Source organism: Hylobates moloch, unplaced genomic scaffold (genome assembly GCF_009828535.3).
Source record: "Hylobates moloch isolate HMO894 unplaced genomic scaffold, HMol_V3 SCAFFOLD_10, whole genome shotgun sequence".
Taxonomy (NCBI): domain Eukaryota; kingdom Metazoa; phylum Chordata; class Mammalia; order Primates; family Hylobatidae; genus Hylobates; species Hylobates moloch.
This window is the reverse complement of record NW_026652285.1, coordinates 59,373,833-59,391,313: the sequence shown is the minus strand read 5'-3', so window position 1 is coordinate 59,391,313 and position 17,481 is coordinate 59,373,833. Positions and strand designations below refer to the sequence as shown.

At 42.1% G+C, this 17,481-nt stretch overlaps 1 protein-coding gene across 1 annotated transcript; it reads left to right on the top strand.

Moving 5' to 3' along the window:
- The first annotated feature begins 705 nt into the window (after window positions 1–705).
- ISCA1 (iron-sulfur cluster assembly 1) lies at window positions 706–15,555 on the top strand. Its single transcript, XM_032164443.2, has 4 exons — window positions 706–943; window positions 8,974–9,027; window positions 11,075–11,180; window positions 15,131–15,555. The coding sequence occupies exons 1-4, from the start codon at window positions 722–724 to the stop codon at window positions 15,277–15,279; spliced, it is 531 nt and encodes a 176-aa protein (XP_032020334.1). The 5' UTR covers window positions 706–721; the 3' UTR covers window positions 15,280–15,555.
- The last annotated feature ends 1,926 nt before the right edge of the window (window positions 15,556–17,481 follow it).

Genomic DNA, 17,481 nt, shown 5'->3' with positions numbered 1-17,481 from the left:
TACTGCATCAAAAGGCAGAATTAAGCCCCTGAGCAGCCAGGACAAGGTCTGACAACACGTGTTAAATCGAGTAATTGTTGCTCGCTATAAATGTGACTATTCACACTGCTGCCCAGTCACATTTTCAAGTAGGGTTGGTTCCTAGTTCAGCACCAGAATGAAAACTGCACTAGTCACCACCCCTCAGCATTCCCAGCAGTACAGCACGCTGGGGAGAAGGATGGAGGGTGGAGATTATACAACTCTGCGGTAACGCCACGCTCTTAAGAACAGCCTAGCGGGACCACAAAAGAAGAATGAAAATGGATGTAGACGTCTGGGCATCGGAACAATCACTCTGCATTTGAGAGCATAAGCTCCCAGTGCAGGGTTGACTTATGAGTCCTCAAGTGTGACCGCCTATGGTGGTGTTTGTCACCGTGAGTATTAAAGCAGGGGGTGACGCTGCACCTTGCCCAGCGGGCAGATGGTGAAGCTACGCGCATCCGGAGTCAGCAGGTCTGAGGTCATTCCTCGCCCCCTCCCACCCGCTCCCCGACGTCACGCCGACTCCGTCCTCGGCGGTGAAGACATTCCTCCCGGGCCCTGCGCCCCGCAGCGTGGTAACCCCACTGCCAGAGACCGCGCGCAACCCAGCTGGTAGCCCCCCGGCGTTGAGCGACAAAACCCCGCCCCGAGCGGCTTGCCCCGCCCCCGGCTCGTCACTCACGCAACCCACCCAATGGTGGCGGCGGGGGGCGGGGCTAGGCCTGAGGGCAGTGTGCGCCGAAGCTTGTGGCGTCAATGCGCCCGCCGTGTCCATGGAGAGAGGCTGAGGCGGCCGACCTCCGGCCCGAGGCACCGGGGCGCCGGGACGGCGAAGATGTCGGCTTCCTTAGTCCGGGCAACTGTCCGGGCTGTGAGCAAGAGGAAGCTGCAGCCCACCCGGGCAGCCCTCACCCTGGTGAGTGCTCGCGGCGCGCGGCGGGGCCCGTGACATTGCCCGTGTCCTCCCCGTGCAAGGGGAGGTCACGGCGGCCGGGTGTGGGGCTGCAGGGACGCGGACACGTCAGACCTCGGCGCCGGTCGGAGCCGCCGCACAGCCTCGCCGCCTCCTTCCCCTCCGGCCCCTCTTTGCAACGATAAACAAGTCCCGGGCGGGGCTGCTCTCTGGCCCCCGGAAACTACGTTTCCCGTGAGGCCGCGCGGCAACCGCGTGCGGGCCGGAGGGGATCCCGGGGGTGGGCGTCCACGGGGACCGTTCGCCTCCACGCTCCCGCCGGCCTGCGCTGTTCGGCCGCTCCGGTTAAGCAGAAGCTGAACGTGCCCGGTGCCGGGGGTTCCCGGTGGTGGCCCGGAGTCCTAGCCTGGAGGTGCGTGGGGTGGGGAGGGAAGAGGCTTTCCGAAGGACCGCTGTGTCAGGGCTAAAGCGTTCGCAGAGGGCGAGCACAGCGACAACAAAGCCCCCGGCTCCTGCCGAGGTCACGGCCGCGGCGCGCAAAGCGTTACTTCCCGGTGTCCTGGGTGATTAAGGCCTTTGAAACTCCCTCTGTGCCTCCAGCAAGCCTAGGCTTTTAGGACAAAAGATGATTTCCCGGAGTGAGTTTACAGCGTTTTCTGGGTGAAAGGTCAAACACTCAGAGGGCACCAGATTACTTAGAGAATTCACTGAGCTCAGTGTTATAGCCGCACCGTGCAGTTTTTTAGTGGAAGGAAAATCCACATAACATAAAAATTAGTCCTTTTAAAGGGTACAATTCAGTGCCATTTAAGACATTCAGTGTCGTGCAACCATCACCTCTATCTAGTTCCAAAATATTTTCACCCCAAAAGAAAAACTTATGATCACGTTCCTACATACACTCCCCTTTTAGTTAAGGAGACGACTTTATGCAACCATTCGCTTAGAGACTGGGAAAAAGAAAACGATTTAAATTGACTCATGGATTCTGTTGCATCTAATGCCAAAAGGGCCTATTACCAGATAATAAGTTTGTAGCAAAGTAGAAGAAAATTGTGATCAGGTGAGAGAATTTATTTTTATAATCAATTTTTTAGGCCTTTGATATTACCCTGATTATATATGGTACTACTAGTGTACTGATTATGTATCATTCTATATTACCTCTTTTCTGTAGGAGCAAGCTTATTTTCATGCACCATGGGATGTAGAATTAAACAAGGTTTTAAGAACTAGAGGGCACAACTCATTCTTTGTATGTCTTTCAATCTCAGTAAGAATTACTCAGAATTCTTCCACTGGTAATGGTAGATCCAGGAAGAGCCAGAAGGTTCAGAAACAGTTTTTGCCTTTTAGCAATCCTGTTAACTGGTTTTTTGTTTTTTTTTGTTTTTTTTTTTTTTTTTTTTTTTGGAGACAGGGTCTCACTCTATCTCCCAGGCTGTAGTTCAGTGGTGCAATCATGGCACACTGCAGCCTCAACCTCCTGGGCCCAAGCGGTCCTCCCACCTCAGGCTCCCAAGTCGCTGGGACTACCAGTGTGCACCATCATGCAACCTAGGGGCTCCCTGGGTTGCCCAGGCTGGTCTCGAACTCCTGGGCTCAAGCATTCCACTGCCTCAGGCTCCCAGTGTGCAGGGATTACAGGTGTGAGCCACCATGCCTGGTCCCTGATGTCTTTCTCCATCACCATTTGACATGTTACCTCTTCCTTCAGAATTTCTTTTTTTTTTTTTTTTTTTTTTTTTTGAGACAGAGTTTTGCTGGGTTGCCCAGGCTAGAGTGCAGTGGCGTGATCTCAGCTCACTGCAGCCTCCGCCTACTGAGTTCAAGGAACTCTGCCTCAGCCTCCCAAGTAGCTGGGGTTACAGACGCCCGCCACCATGCCCGGCTTATTTATTTATTTATTTTTGTATTTTAGTAGAGATGGGGTTTCACCATCTTGACCAGGCTGGTCTTGGACTCCTGACCTCGTGATCCTCCCGTCTCAGCCTCCCAGAGTGCTGGGATCACAGGCATGAGCCACCGTGTCTTGCCCTTCCTTCAGAATTTCTATGTCAGTCCCTTCCTCTCCATTCCTAGTCATTCAGCAGACATTTATCAAGGTCTGCTGTGTTTCAGGACAGATGAATGAGTTATACAGTTCCCAGCCTACAGGGCACAGTCGAAGGCCAAGCCTTTGCCACCTCTTACTAGGAGTAATAGCACTGCACATTCTCAGGCTTGGTCTCTCTCCACATGTGCTCCTCTCTGCCTCAGTACGTGATATCATAGCAGTTCTCAAGGTCTCCATGTTGCCTGACTCACCTGTTCTGATTAACTTTCAGGAGTCTACTGTCTGAACTCTGTTGTCCTACTTAAAGTATGGCTGACTTTAGAAGCTTCTCAGAAGCTGTACCAGAGAGAAGGCACATCAATGCTGTTTTCCACACAGCCTGTATTGGTGGGCTTGCGGTCATTTTTGTTCCAGCATTCGTGCCCTAGTCAGGACGCTATGGCATGTATTGCTCTTTGTGCTTAGTTTAACATCAGCATGTATCGTCAAGTGCAAAAGTAGTGATGCAGTCAAAGGCCTAATGAATGGAGAGAGATGAGAGAGCAAACAAAAGTATACGTAATTCAGTAAACTGATCGGAAGAGGTAAATGTTACTTGGGTCTAGTAAGTAGAGACAGATAAGAGCAAACACAAGTATACCTAATTCAGTAAAACTGATTGGAAGGGATAAAGGTTACCTGGGTATATAAATTTTGATGTTAGGAATTTGAAATGTTGCAACATTTGAAAAGTGCTGTATCTGTGGAGTCTACCAGATGTCAGCAAAAGGCTAGGAAAAGTAATTGGTAATATAACACAGTTCAGTGCTGTCATTATCAGATTATCTACATCTTCCCTATTTCCCTACATATCTAGAAATTGACAAGTGGAATTGAACTTGGAGGAGCCAGATGTGATTAAAGAATCTGAAGAGTAAATGCTGCCCTGCTTGCAGACAGATTTATTTCCGTCATTGTACAAGTCAGAGCAACTCTAATTTGTAGGATTGGGGTGGATCACAGCTGTGCATTAAAACTCAACCAAGTTCTATGAGAGAATGATGATGCACAGCCACTATCATTCTTGATGAATTCATTGTGTACAGAAGGTGCCTTAGGGCTTAACTTTCTATTGGAGTCCAGTTGAGAAGCTAGGAAATGCTTAATGCTCAGTAAGGAACTGTGTGTTAGTTCATTGGACTAGAACCAGAAGTCCTTTTGAACAGTGACCAAGCACTAAGATTTCTGTATGAAGGCAGTTTAGGAAATACTACACAGGAAGCAGTGGAAGTAGCCTAGCAGTGTAACAGTGAAGGAATGGTTAAGTACATGAGAGTAGATCCTGCTGGTGAAGGATGTAGTCATTGTAAATTAGGGTTTTTTACGTTTTAGAGTTATAAATCTTCATTCTTTGACTTATGCTGTGTAAATTATTTAATCTTTAATACCTAAATCACAATGGCAGGAATAAAAAGATACGTTTAAACCATTAAACACTTAGAAGGTGCTCAGTAAATGGTGAATATATGTTTATTACCATGTATCAAAAAAATGTGTTAAATTGTTTAAATGGAGGCTGCAAAATTATGTATATATGCCGTGATTACAAACCTTTTTCTTTTTAGAGACAGGATCTTCCTCTGTCACCCAGGCTCATATGCAGTGGCATGATCATGGCTCACTGCAGCCTCAAACTCCTGGGCTCAAGCAATCCTTTCACCTCAGCCTCCCAAGTAACTGGGACTACAGGCACATGTCACCATGCCTGCTAATTTTTTTTCTAAATTTATTTTAGAGACAGGGTCTTGCTGTGTTTCCCAGGCTGGTCTCAAACTCCTGGCCTCAAGCCATCCTCCCACCTTGGCCTCCCAAAGTGCTGGCATTACAGGCATGAGCCACCACACCTGGCCTACAAATATATATATATAATATTTGTATATTATATGTATTTTGGGTGTGTGTATACACATGTACACAAATAAGAAAAGACAAAAGAGAAACAACACTCTAATGCCAGTCATGGCTGTTAAAGAATGAGTTTAATAAAATACACTGTACTTGTTCACTGGCTCTATTTATTTACCATCTTTTGTTCCCCCAGAAAATTGATATGTTGACATTAAAATGCCACGTTTGTAATGAAATTAAGTTGTAGTTGTTGGCACATGTTTAGTATGCATAATCACAGAGTTAACTTTAGCTTTTAATTTAATTTAATTTTCTTAAACAGCAAAAAATGAAAATTGCCTGGGGAGTTACTTAAAGAAATACAGGATTGAGAATGAAAAGTTTCTCCTACAAGGATTAGAAAGTGTGTTGCTAGGAAGTAGTGATAAAACATTCATCTGCAGTGCCTTTTCCCTTAATTTTAATAACAGAAACATCTTGGAAATAGATATATTTTTCAATTAGGCCAAAATATCTTACCTCAAAGATAACCTCTCACTTTAAAAGTCATATTCTGTGCTTTGCATGTGAGTAAAAACCATCATATTTTAGTGGGCTTCAGGAAGCTCTTAAATTTTAAAACATGGGCCAAATCTCAGGTAAGCTATAGTCATTAATAGTACATACATTTCTTGAGAATTACGTGTTTCTTAGTTGTTCTGGGAAGTGCACTAGTACTGGCAGGCTGCTAGGCCATGCAGCATGCTGTGTAGTTGAAGATTTTATGCTGTTTCTCACATGAATTTTACCTAAGCACAAAGTTGCCAGAGTATGTAGACTTAAAACAGGGTAGCATTCTTAGCCTCTCCCTGGTACTGAGACACAAAAAGTACTTTTTATAGCTCAATTTTTTTTAAGTCCCAACTCTTTCCTGTTTAACCACTCTCCCTTGTTCTGAAAATCAGATCAGTCACTTTGAAAGTCCTAAGAACCTTTTCCCTTGGTTGAGTACTGACCTGGGTTGTCCATCATTAGTAACACCCTCCCAATGGAGTAGGTTTGGTTTTGGCCTGACACAGGAAAATGAAGACATATGTTTAGTTCCTGTAACAGCAGCTTCCCAGGCACACAGGTTCCTGTTGAATGTTACTTTTCCCTTAAAGAGCCCTTCAGTATGAGATGTGAACATCAGCAACTTTTTGATAAGTAGACTAATCCCCACGAATTGCTTTCATTTACTGTATTTAAGTGTTTCCTGCTAAAAGTTGAGAAAATAAGAAAATAGATGACTTTGTAAAACCAAATTAGATAATTTAGAAAACCACTTGGAGATAAAAAAAAAAAAATTACATATTTGGGGCTGGTAAACGGAGTAGTGTGACAGACACATTTGTTTTGTTTAGATCATACAGTGGTGTGCCCATCTGGGCCTTTGATCCACTCACATTATTAAACCAAGACCATGTTTCAGATTTTTAGTTCCAGCAGATATTTTCCCATGGCTATGCCTTTTTTTTTTTTTTTTTTTTTTTTGTTGTTGTTGAGACAGAGTCTCACTCTGTTTCCCAGGCTGGAGTGCAGTGGCATGATCTCGGCTTACTGCAACCTCCACCTCCCGGGTTCAAGCGATTCTCGTGCCTCAGCCTACAGGCGCATGCCACCATCCTCAGCTAATTTTTGTATTTTTAATAGAGACGGGGTTTCACCATGTTGGCCAGGCTGTTCTCAAACTCCTGACCTCAAGTGATCCTTCCACCTCGGCCTCCCAAAGTGTTGGGAATATAGGCATGAGCCACCAGGCCCAGCCAGGCTATGCCTTTTTAAAATAAACTTACAGAAAGCTATTTTTATTTGACAGTAAGTGATTAATTTCTTCAGCATGCGCATAGGAAAATATGGTGAAAATTTACATGTGGTTGATAAGAAAGCTAGCTTTTATTGACAATCACTTAGAACAGGGGTCCCCAGTCCCTGCGCTACAGACTGGTACTGGTCCATGGCCTGTTAGGAACAGGGCCTCACAGCAGGAGGTGAGAGCAGCAGGCAAGCCAAGCATTACCACCTAAGCGAGCTCCACCTCCTGTCAGATCATTAGCGGCATTAGATTCTCATAGGAGCACAAACCCTAGTCTGAACTGCAGGTGTGAGGGGCTAGTTTGTGCACTCCTTTGAGAATGATGCCTGATGATCTGTCACTGTCTCCCATCACCCCTAGATGAGACCATCTAGTTGCAGAAAAACAAGCTCAGGGCTCCCACTGATTGTACGTTTTGATGAGTTATATAATTATTTCATTATATATTACAATGTAATAATAGAAATAAAGTGCACAATAAATGTAATGCACTTGAATCATCCAGAAACCATTCCCCTTATCCGTGGAAAAATTGTCTTGAAACCAGTCCTTGATGCCGAAAACATTTGGGACCACTGCTTTAGAAGGGTAATGAGCACTTTAAAAAATAATAACTATTTCTGTAACTATTTAAAGTTGGTATTCTGTGACTCAAAAAACAAAAAAAACAAAACCATAATCCTGCTCTTCCCTGTTTTCTCCCTCCGCCCCGTGTGCTACTCCCTGCGTTGGAGGACTGCGTGCCTCCTTTTCTGATAGAACCGTGGGAAAAGGCCTTTAGAGGCCCACCTACTGGCAGTAGTTTGTTTTTTTACAGTGACATACAATAAGAAATGTATATACACAGATACTATATATTAATAACTGAATTAAAAGTTTTACTAAACAACATTAACGTTTTTAAGTGCAGTGCATTGTTTTCTATTTAAAATTTTTAAGACATGTTGGTCTTCACATTCTAAATTGCTTTCATGCCCTTCTAAACTGGGTCTGTACTGTGTTTAAACATGCTCATCTAGCTGAGCCCCAACCCCGACAGAGCAGGAGAGCACACTCTAGGGCCATCCATTGGGCTGGCTCTTCCAGGTGTCAGTCCTGGCCTCAGTTTACTACCAAGTCTTAGGTCGTAATATCCAGACTTTGAGACTTCACAAGCAGTCTCAAAGACTTTCCTGTACAGTAAAATGTCAGTACAAAGAACTGGAGGGCCTGCAGAGCACTGCCAGCTAGAGGAGCTGATAAAGTAGGAAGGATGCACGTAATGTCTTCATTATGATGTACTCTCATAATCATAATAATACTTGGCTTTTTTGTGCCTGGCACTGTCCTGAATGCTTTCCATGAGTTTAAATATTTAATCCTCGCAAGAATCATGAGGAGGAGGAACTATTATCCCTGTTTACCAGTAAGGGAATAGAAGTCAGAGAAGCTACTTAGGGTGACTGCCCTGGAGGCACAGCTAGGAAGTGGGCCAAGAAATGTCAGGGAACAGCCTCCTTCCCAAAGAAGTGGGGTTGGTAACACCGACCCATTTCACACAAACTGTGATGTTTTTCTCATTTTGAGGACCACTGAGGTATGTTAAAACAGCCTTTCTCCTGGGAAACAGCTCCTCCTTGTTCTTATTTCTGTCATTGACTAGCTTAGTTTTGTTCATCTAGATCTCCTGAGATGTTGCTTTAATCGACGTTGAAAAAAATCTGTGTGAGCATTTGGTGGGACTGATGCAAGAGGCACACCCTGGGTTATTTTATGCTGGTAACACTGTTTCCTCAAGCTGTGCATTTTGATGGATTAGAAATGGATTGTAAGAAAAAAAAGCAGTAGGATTAATAATCAACAGGAAAAACACCTGAAGGTTGGCCTTCCCAGTGAGATACTTGATTCCTTCATTGGCTCTTTGTCGTAGGCAACATGCTGGTTGCTGGGCGTAGAGTTGGTGCACAAAATAGATGCTGCCCAGAAAAATAGCATTTGTGATGTGAGTGAATAGCACCATAGAGAGAAGGACAGGGAACCAACCTGGACTGAGGAGCAAGATTAAAAGGATGTTGCTAGCAGAGATTTTTTTAAAATAAAGAGGATATTTTGAATTAGGTATAGTTTATGTGTTTCTATATAAAGTCCATAAGGTACCCTGGCAAGAGTGGAACATAAATTTGTCACATGAATTTGCTAAAGACAGACTTACGAGGACTGATAAATATGAGGCTTTGAATAACAAGTTTTGTAGCTAAAAACATTTTCTTTTTTCAGACACCTTCAGCAGTAAACAAGATAAAACAACTTCTTAAAGATAAGCCTGAGCATGTAAGTAAAACCAGTTAATTATTCAGTAAAAAACTGAAGCTGTATTTTCAGAATGAATTTATCCCATGATATATAGTATTATTTCATTTAGGGGTTTTTATTTAAAAGGTAAAATATACTCAGGATTTAAAAAAAATTCAAATAATACACAAGGGTATTTAACTAAAAGGAAGTCATTCTTTCAACCTGACTCTTCGTCGTCATTCTTCCTTCCAAGAAGCAATCGCTTTGGTGTCCTTCCAGGGATAGTGTATACATTTGAAGCGGCTAGACCTGATTTTCTCAGCCTCCTCACAGTTGACACTTTAGGGCAGATTATAGAATGTTTGACAGCATCTCTGGCCTCTGTCCACTAGATACCAGTAGTACCCCTTCTTTGCCTCAACCAAAGAATCCACATATGTGGAACCCACCGATACGGAGAGGTGACTTTATAAAGTATGGTGAGTACTATTTCACCAGCAGTTCCTGATTCTACAAAGCTTTGGTTGTCACAACCAAAAATGTCTCCCTGAGGGCAACCACTGGCCTAGACTGGGCTTGTTATTCCTGTGTATATCTCTTCCTACCATGAACGTTTTTGTTACACTTTGCTTTTTACCCTTAATAATGTAGCTTGAAGATCTTTCCATGTCATTATGTAATGATCTGCCTCCCTTTCTTGGCTTTATGTAGAGTATATTCCATTGAACAAGTTTGAGTTCTTTAACCAGTCCCCATATTAAAGGGTCGTTTTCATTCAGTGCTGCCGCAAACACCATTCAGCAACTATTTAGTGGCTGCAGTGTGCCAGGCTCATTGTTCTAGATCTGTAAGCATGGCTTAGTCTACCTACATAGGATCCATTCCTAGATACAGAATTGTTGAGTTAGGGGTGTGTGTATCATCTTAATTATACATTGTTAGTTGCCAGTGGAATGCCGTAAATCATTTCAAGTAATGGATTGCAATATTTAATAATTAGACGGTGGAGTGATTTCTGGTTTCTGTTGTTAACCTACATTACAATGTAATGGAAGTTCTCAAACCTACCTTTTAAAATTATTAAATTTCAAAGGATATCAGTATTCTGATTCAATTTGGATAGACCAATGACTAGACTACAAATTGGCCTAATGAAACAAGAATTTAGCTTTGCAGAATCAGGAACTGCTGGTGAAATAGTACTTAGAATACTTTTGCTGTATACAGTCACCTCTCCGTATCTGTGGGTTCCGCATATGTGGATTCAGTCAACCACAGGTCAGAAATATTTGGGAAAAAAATAGAAGGTTGTATCTGTACTAAACATGTACAGACTTTTATTCTCTAAACAATACAGTATAACAACTATTTATGTAGCATTACATTGTTACAGGTATTCAAGTCCTCCAGAAGTTATTTAAAGTACAGGGGAAGATGTATATAGGTTATATACAAATACAGTGCCATTTGCATAAGGGACTTGAGTATCTGCAGATTTTTGTATACTCAGGTAGTCCTGGAACCAATTTCCCATGCATACTAAGGGATGACTGTATTTAAATGAAAAATCAGCTCAGCTCTAAGACAGAAAACTTAGGTAGATATTGTTTGAAAATTGCACTAATGTAAACACTGATATTTTTAAAGTGCTGTTTGGTCAGTATGGACTGCAGTCTTTTGCTTTCTGGTATTCAAGACTGTACACAAGTCTGCACTAGAATTCAGATCCCATGTAGAGATAGAATTGCCAGGTGATGGACTATGAACCCTGGTGAATCCTAACCATTAGGAAACATTCGGAGGATATCTCACAGAACAAGGTAGAGCAAAAACATTTTAAATAAAGTCCCAGGCTGGACGGGGTGACTCCTGCCTTGTAATCCCAATGCTTTGAGAGGCTGAGGTGGAAGCGTTATTTGAGTCCACGAGTTCGAGACCAGTCTGGGCTACATAGTGAGACCCTGTCCTACAAAAAATAAGAGAAAGTCCATTTTGGTACGAGGAGGCTACTGTCACTTTATTAGTATAATTGTTTAATCTGTACTACTTTAAAACCAAGTTTATATTTTCACTTCTTTTTCAGGTAGGTGTAAAAGTTGGTGTCCGAACCAGGGGTTGTAATGGCCTTTCTTATACTCTAGAATATACAAAGACAAAAGGAGATTCTGATGAAGAAGTTATTCAAGATGGTGAGTTTTTAACAAATATTTTTTGGGCACGTTGTTTTGCCTAAAATTATTAGCCTTGCACAGCACAAAGTAAAAAATAAGGATAGTAGCAGGAATTATGTAAATAATGCTCACTGTGTGTGTAGGCATTGTTTGATGGAATTTCATGTATTAACTGATTTATACACAACGCTGAATGTGGGTGGTACCATATTATCCCTGTTTTTCTGATGAAGAGACTGAGGCACAGAGGGGTTAAATAGTTTAAGGTCATAATAAGTGACCTAGTAAAATTCTTTCCAGAGACTGCTCTTAGTAACTAATTGATAAATTATTATATAAGCTTGTTTTAACTATGAAAGATCATCGTTGTGTCCAAAAAGTGAACCAGCCTTAAACCTCACAGTGAACCAACAGTTCTTGTGTAAGCAGCAGTTTTATATCTGTGTCAAATAAGTACAAGCTGAGCATTCCAATCCAAAAATCTGAAATCTGAAATGCTCCCAAATTCAAAACTTTAAAAGTGGGTGCCAGCATGACACTCAGAGGAAATGCTCATTGGAGCTTTTTGGATTTGGGACGCTCAAGCAGTAAGTATAATGCAGATACAGTCATACATCACTTAACATTGGAGATACATTCTGAGAAATGTGACGTTAGACAAATATCCTGGGGTGTACGTACACAAACCTAGATGGTCTGAGAAATGTGACATTAGACAAATATCCTGGGGTGTACTTAACACAAACCTAGATGGTCTGAGAAATGTGACATTAGACAAATATCCTGAGGTGTACTTAACACAAACCTAGATGGTAGAGCCTACCATATGCCTCAGCTAGATGATATAACCTATTGCTCCTAGGCTACAAACCTGTACTGCATGTGACTGTGCTGAATACTGTGCACAGTTTTAACACAATGGTAAGTATTTATGTAAACGTACCTAAACAAAGAAAAAGCATAGTGAAATTTCATTGTAAAAGATCAAATATAGTCGGGTGTGTTAACACAAGCCTGTTGTCCCAGCTACTCAGGAGACTCAGGCAGGAGGATTCCTTGAGTGCGGGAGTTCAAGATTGTAGTGCACTGGCTGGGCATGGTGGCTCACCCCTGTAATCCCAGCACTTTGGGAGGCCGAGCTGGGTGGATCATGAGGTCAGGAATTCACGACCAGCCTGGCCAACATGGTGAAACCCCATCTCTACTAAAAATACAAAAAATTAACTGGGTGTGGTGGCACATGCCTGTAGTCCCAGCTACTGGGAGGCTGAGGCAGGAGAATCGCTTGAACCCCAGGAGGCGGAGGTTGCAGTGAGCCGAGACCATGCCATTGCACTCCAGCCTGGGTGAAAAAGTGAGACTCTGTCTCAAAAAAAAAAAAAAAGACATCGCAGTGCACTGTGTTCTTACCTGTGAATAGCCACTGCCCTTAAGCCTGGGCAACATAGCGAGACCTCCATCTCTTTAAAAAAAAAAAAAAAGGAAGAAGGAGAAGAAAATAAAACACGGTACACCTGTTTGTGGCACTTACCGTGTATGGAGCTTGCAGGACTGGAAGTTGTCCATGTGAGTCAGTGAGTGAGTAGGGAGTGATGAGTGAATGTGAAAGCCTAGGACGTTACTCTGTAGTACTATAGACCTTATAAACCTTGTACACTTAGTCTTCAGTAATAAATTAACCTTAGTTTACTGAAACTTTTTTACTTTGTAAGCTTTGGGTTTTGTTTTTTTTACTCTTTTGTAATAACATTAGCTTGAAACACACATTGTACAAATGTACAAACTTTTTTTTATGTTCTTATTCTATAAGCTTTTCTCAATTTTTTTCTTTATAAACATTTTAATTAAAAACTAAGACACAAACACACGTATTAGCTTAGGCCTCCACAGGGTCAGGGTCATCAATATCCCTGTCTTCCACCCCCTCCTTTAGTCCCATTGGAAGGCTGTCAGGGGCAGTAACACTCATGGAGTTGTCATCTTCTGTGATAATGATGCCTTCTTCTGGATACCTCCTGAAGAACCTGCCTCAGGCTGTTTCACGGCTAACTTTTTTTTATAAGTAGAAGTACACTCTAAAATAACAATAAAAAGTATAGTAAATACATAAAGCAGTAACATAACCATTTATTTTCATTATCAAGTATTATGTAGTGTACATAATTGAACATGCTTAGACTGTTATACGACTGGCAGTACAGGTTTGTTTACACCAGCATCACCACAAACAACTGAGTAATGGGTTGTCTTGTGATATTATGGTGGCTACAGCATTGCTAGGCAATAGGAATTTTCAGCTCTATTATAATCCTCTTTTTTTTTTTTAATTTGAGACAGAGTCTCGCTCTCTCGCCCAGGCTGGAGTGCAGTGGTGTGATCTCGGCTTGCTGCAACCTCTATTTCCCGGGTTCAAGCGATCCTCCCACCTCAGCCTCCCAAGTAGCTGGGATTATAGGCGCCCACCACCATGCCTGGTTCATTTTTGTATTTTTAGTGGAGCTGTATTATCAACTCATGTTTTTGAGGAATCCTATATTTCCAATTTTTATTAAAAGCTATTTATTATCCTTAAATTTAATTTATAATTAAAATTAATTATATTTGCTGCTGCCCCCTTCTTCCACCCTATAATCTGTTAAAACCTATCTAAAATAATTTATCTTGTCATTGGAAGTATGCACTTAGCTTGCAGTTCTTACCTACATGGGAGAATGAGGCCTAGATTCCTAAGTGTGCATTCTTATTAAAGTTACTAATCAATAAAGACCTTTTAAAAATATATTATTTTTAAAATTATAACACATTATAAACCTTAAGATTTTCATCTTAAAGAAGAGGTGACTTAATTATATATTGTTTATATTTAGCTAATGGCTCAATTTCTTATAAAGAAGAAAGTTTTTTTGTTCTTTTGTTGTTTGTTTGTTTATTGAGACAGAGTCTTGCTGTCTTACCCAGGCTGGAGTGCAGTGGCACAATCATGGCTCAAGGTAGCCTCTGCCTCCCGGGCTCAAGCAATCCTCCACCTCAGCCTCCCCAGTAGCTGGGACTACAGGCGCCCAGCACCGTGCCTGGCTAATTTTTGTATTTTTAGTGGAGCCAGGGTTTTGCCCTGTTTCCCAGACTAGAAAGCTTTCTTAAATTGATTGTATTTGTTGGCTGGGGACTGTGGCTCACACCTGTAATCCCAGCACTTTGGGAGGCCGAGGTGAGAGGATCACTTGAGCCCAGGAATGCAAGACCAGCTTGGGCCACATGGTGAAACCCTGACTCTAAAAAAATTAGTTGGTCCTGTTGGTGTGTGCCTGTAATCCTGTGGGAGGATCACTTGAGTCTGGGAGGTGGAGCTTGTGGTGAGCCATGATCATGCCACTGCACTCCAGCCGGGGTGACAGAGCGAGACTCTGTCAAAAAAAAAAAAAAAAAAAAGATTGTATTTACAAAGATGTTGACCTCTACCTGTGTAATTACTAGGGAATAGTACCCGTTTTCCGTCGCGTAACCAGAAAAGACTATTGTTGTACTGATTGATGTTATTAAAATAGCCCCATTGTATCACAGTCCTTTGTATATCTTTAAGCTTGAATCCATGTATCTAGTGTATTGCAGAATTTTCATAAATTATTTTTCATTTCATAAAACTCATCGAGAATATACATTTTCTTCACGTTGCAAACTGGAAAAATGAGTGAAGTATAGTGAAAGGTAAATTCTAATTTTGCATAAAATTGTCATGGAATTTACTTGTATAAAATTCGCCCCTAATGTGATTGTTTGTGACGTAAATTCGTGTGTGGGGAAGAAGGGGCAGACAGGAAACTGAATGCTTAATTCCTTAAGGAAATAATTTAAAATGTTCAAGGCTTCCTGTTTGACTTTCGTTGATAGTCACTATTTCAAGTTCACTTGTGCTTTGAATCAGCAAGTTCCATAAGGCTTTCTATGACACATGTTTTCTTTTCTCCAAGGAGTCAGAGTATTCATCGAAAAGAAGGCACAGCTAACACTTTTAGGAACAGAAATGGACTATGTTGAAGACAAATTATCCAGTGAGTTTGTGTTCAATAACCCAAACATCAAAGGGACTTGTGGCTGTGGAGAAAGCTTTAATATTTGAAATCTCAGGACTCTTCTGGCCGTAGGTTCCAGGAAAGCTCGTGGAAGCTTTGGGGCTCACTGCAGAAATCATGTGACTGTCACGTGCTGGAAAATAAAATGATACATCTTGAAAATGAAGCCAGTGTGTTGGATTCCAGAAGAAATGATATTTATATTCTCTATAGGGGACAGAAAATGAGAAGCCATCACTGTCTTTGGATCATTTAGGTCTCTTGCATCCTTTGTTTTAGAACCAGTTTCATTAAAGTTGCCTTCCTGGGCACCTGTGTATCCATTTCCTGAACTGTGTGCACTCCTTAGATCGCTATTGAATGGCTTGAACATTCCTCAGCATTTCTCCCAACCAGATCGGCGACTCCTAAAATCCAAGACAGGACATCCTGACTGCTGGTAGTAATATGGTGGTGCATTGTTTTTTCCACCCAAACTTAACATAGCCTTTTTATGCATTTTTATGAAAAATTTCATTGTCAGCTGCCTCATTGCATACCCTTTAATAGTACCAGGCAAAGATTTTCGTCAACTATAGTACAGATTAGTTCTGAGTGATGGTATCAAAAGGTGAGAAAGATGTCATCCACCTTTTTTTTAATCCATTTCTTTTGCCACCCTATATGTCTGTTCAGAGATGAGATCTCAAGCTGACTTTGATTCCTTTAGTTGAGGAGTCTCTTAAAGCCATCTAGCCCACCTCCCTCAATTCTCTGTGTGAGGAAGCAAAACCCCAGGGAAGCCAAAGGGTTCCTCTCCACCCTGACTGCACAGGCTGGGGGAGAGTAGGGACTCTACCCTCCTCTCCCCTTCCTTGTAGGTGACACATGCTCTGCCCTCTGAGGCAGTCAGCGAAGGCAAATGGTCTGACTTCTTTATGTGGTCAACATTTTGATAGAATTTCTTTATAATTTGATAGAGATTATATTATTTTTATCTTATTTGGAGTGGGAAGAATTTTAAAACCTTTTTATGTGAATTACCATCTTGTTTCTTTCACCTTTGAAACAATGGTTTGTAGCAGAGACGACATTGTAGCAACCCAGAATTATGCTTTTGGAATGTGGTCCTCACTGTACAGGAGAATGTAGGGATCTTTTGTGAAAATTCCCAGTGTGCATACACTTTCTGGTTCCTCGGTCCAGTTGCTAAAGTTCTTAGTATTTTAGCCTAACATATTTATCACCAACTTTTCTTTAAAAGTGTTCCTTTTGTCACTTAGTTACTGATTTTCCTGGGTTTGACATAAGTATGAGATGATATATATGCTTTTTTTGAAAGCTGATTCTCATGAATTCAAGTAGCTGAGTTCCTTTATGTTTCGTTTATTCACTAAAGTAGCTGGCACAAAACACACCAAAACCTAGAGCGGTAGTTTTATGTAAATGCTCATGAGTTTGTATCAATAATATAATTGTTGATCCACTTATAATTCGTGCAGTACTGTATGTATGTAGAGATTGAGTTGTCAATTAAAAAAATTTGGCCTCTGTGATCATAAAAGTGCCTTTTCTTATTGAGGGGAGAGGGTTTGGGACAGCAGCTGCTAAAGCCAATAAAAAAAAATGACTGTCCTTTTTGCCTGGGCTGCCTGTCACCAGGCGTCTTCTCTGCCTGACACTGTTTCATCCAGATCCTAGCTGCTGATTCTCCACACAGCCCTGGAGAGACCATCTCAGGTGGCTCTCATCTCCCTGGCTTTGCTAGCCTCGTTTTCCTCCTTGTTCCCCATGAGGTCATCCGCCCCCCAAGCAGCTTCCTCATGTCCTCAGGATGAGAGCATTATCTTATCTGTCATCTAAGCTTTTATGTGAACCTCCTCCAAGAAGGTTCTCAACTGTTCACTCAGGCACAGTAGTGAGCACTGACTTTCCACTAGCCCTGAGCTTTCACAGGTCATCAAAGACAGTCCCAACCTCATAGAGCTTCAAGTCAGCAATGAGACACCAACGAAGAGCATCGATCGCCATGGTAAGTGTTGTGAGCAGCTGGTGGTGATTGCATGCTCACTGCATGCCAGGAAGTGTTCTAATAAACATCATCATCTCAGCAATCGAGAACGCAGGTCTGACTACTGTCTTTTTCATAGATAAACCAAAACACAGCTTAAATAAAATAGCTAAGGTGGCCGAGTCAGAATCGTACCCTGTGTCTTATGGCTCCAGATGCTGTGCTCCTAGCTGTTAGGCCATACTGCGTGTCCTGATAG

Coding starts and splice junctions, on each gene's coding strand:
- ISCA1 (XM_032164443.2), top strand. CDS start 722: ATGGTGGCGGCGGGGGGCGGGGCTAGGCCTGAGGGCAGTGTGCGCCGA. Junction 9,028..11,074: donor TTAAAGATAAGCCTGAGCAT/GTAAGTAAAACC, acceptor CTTCTTTTTCAG/GTAGGTGTAAAAGTTGGTGT. Junction 11,181..15,130: donor TGAAGAAGTTATTCAAGATG/GTGAGTTTTTAA, acceptor CTTTTCTCCAAG/GAGTCAGAGTATTCATCGAA.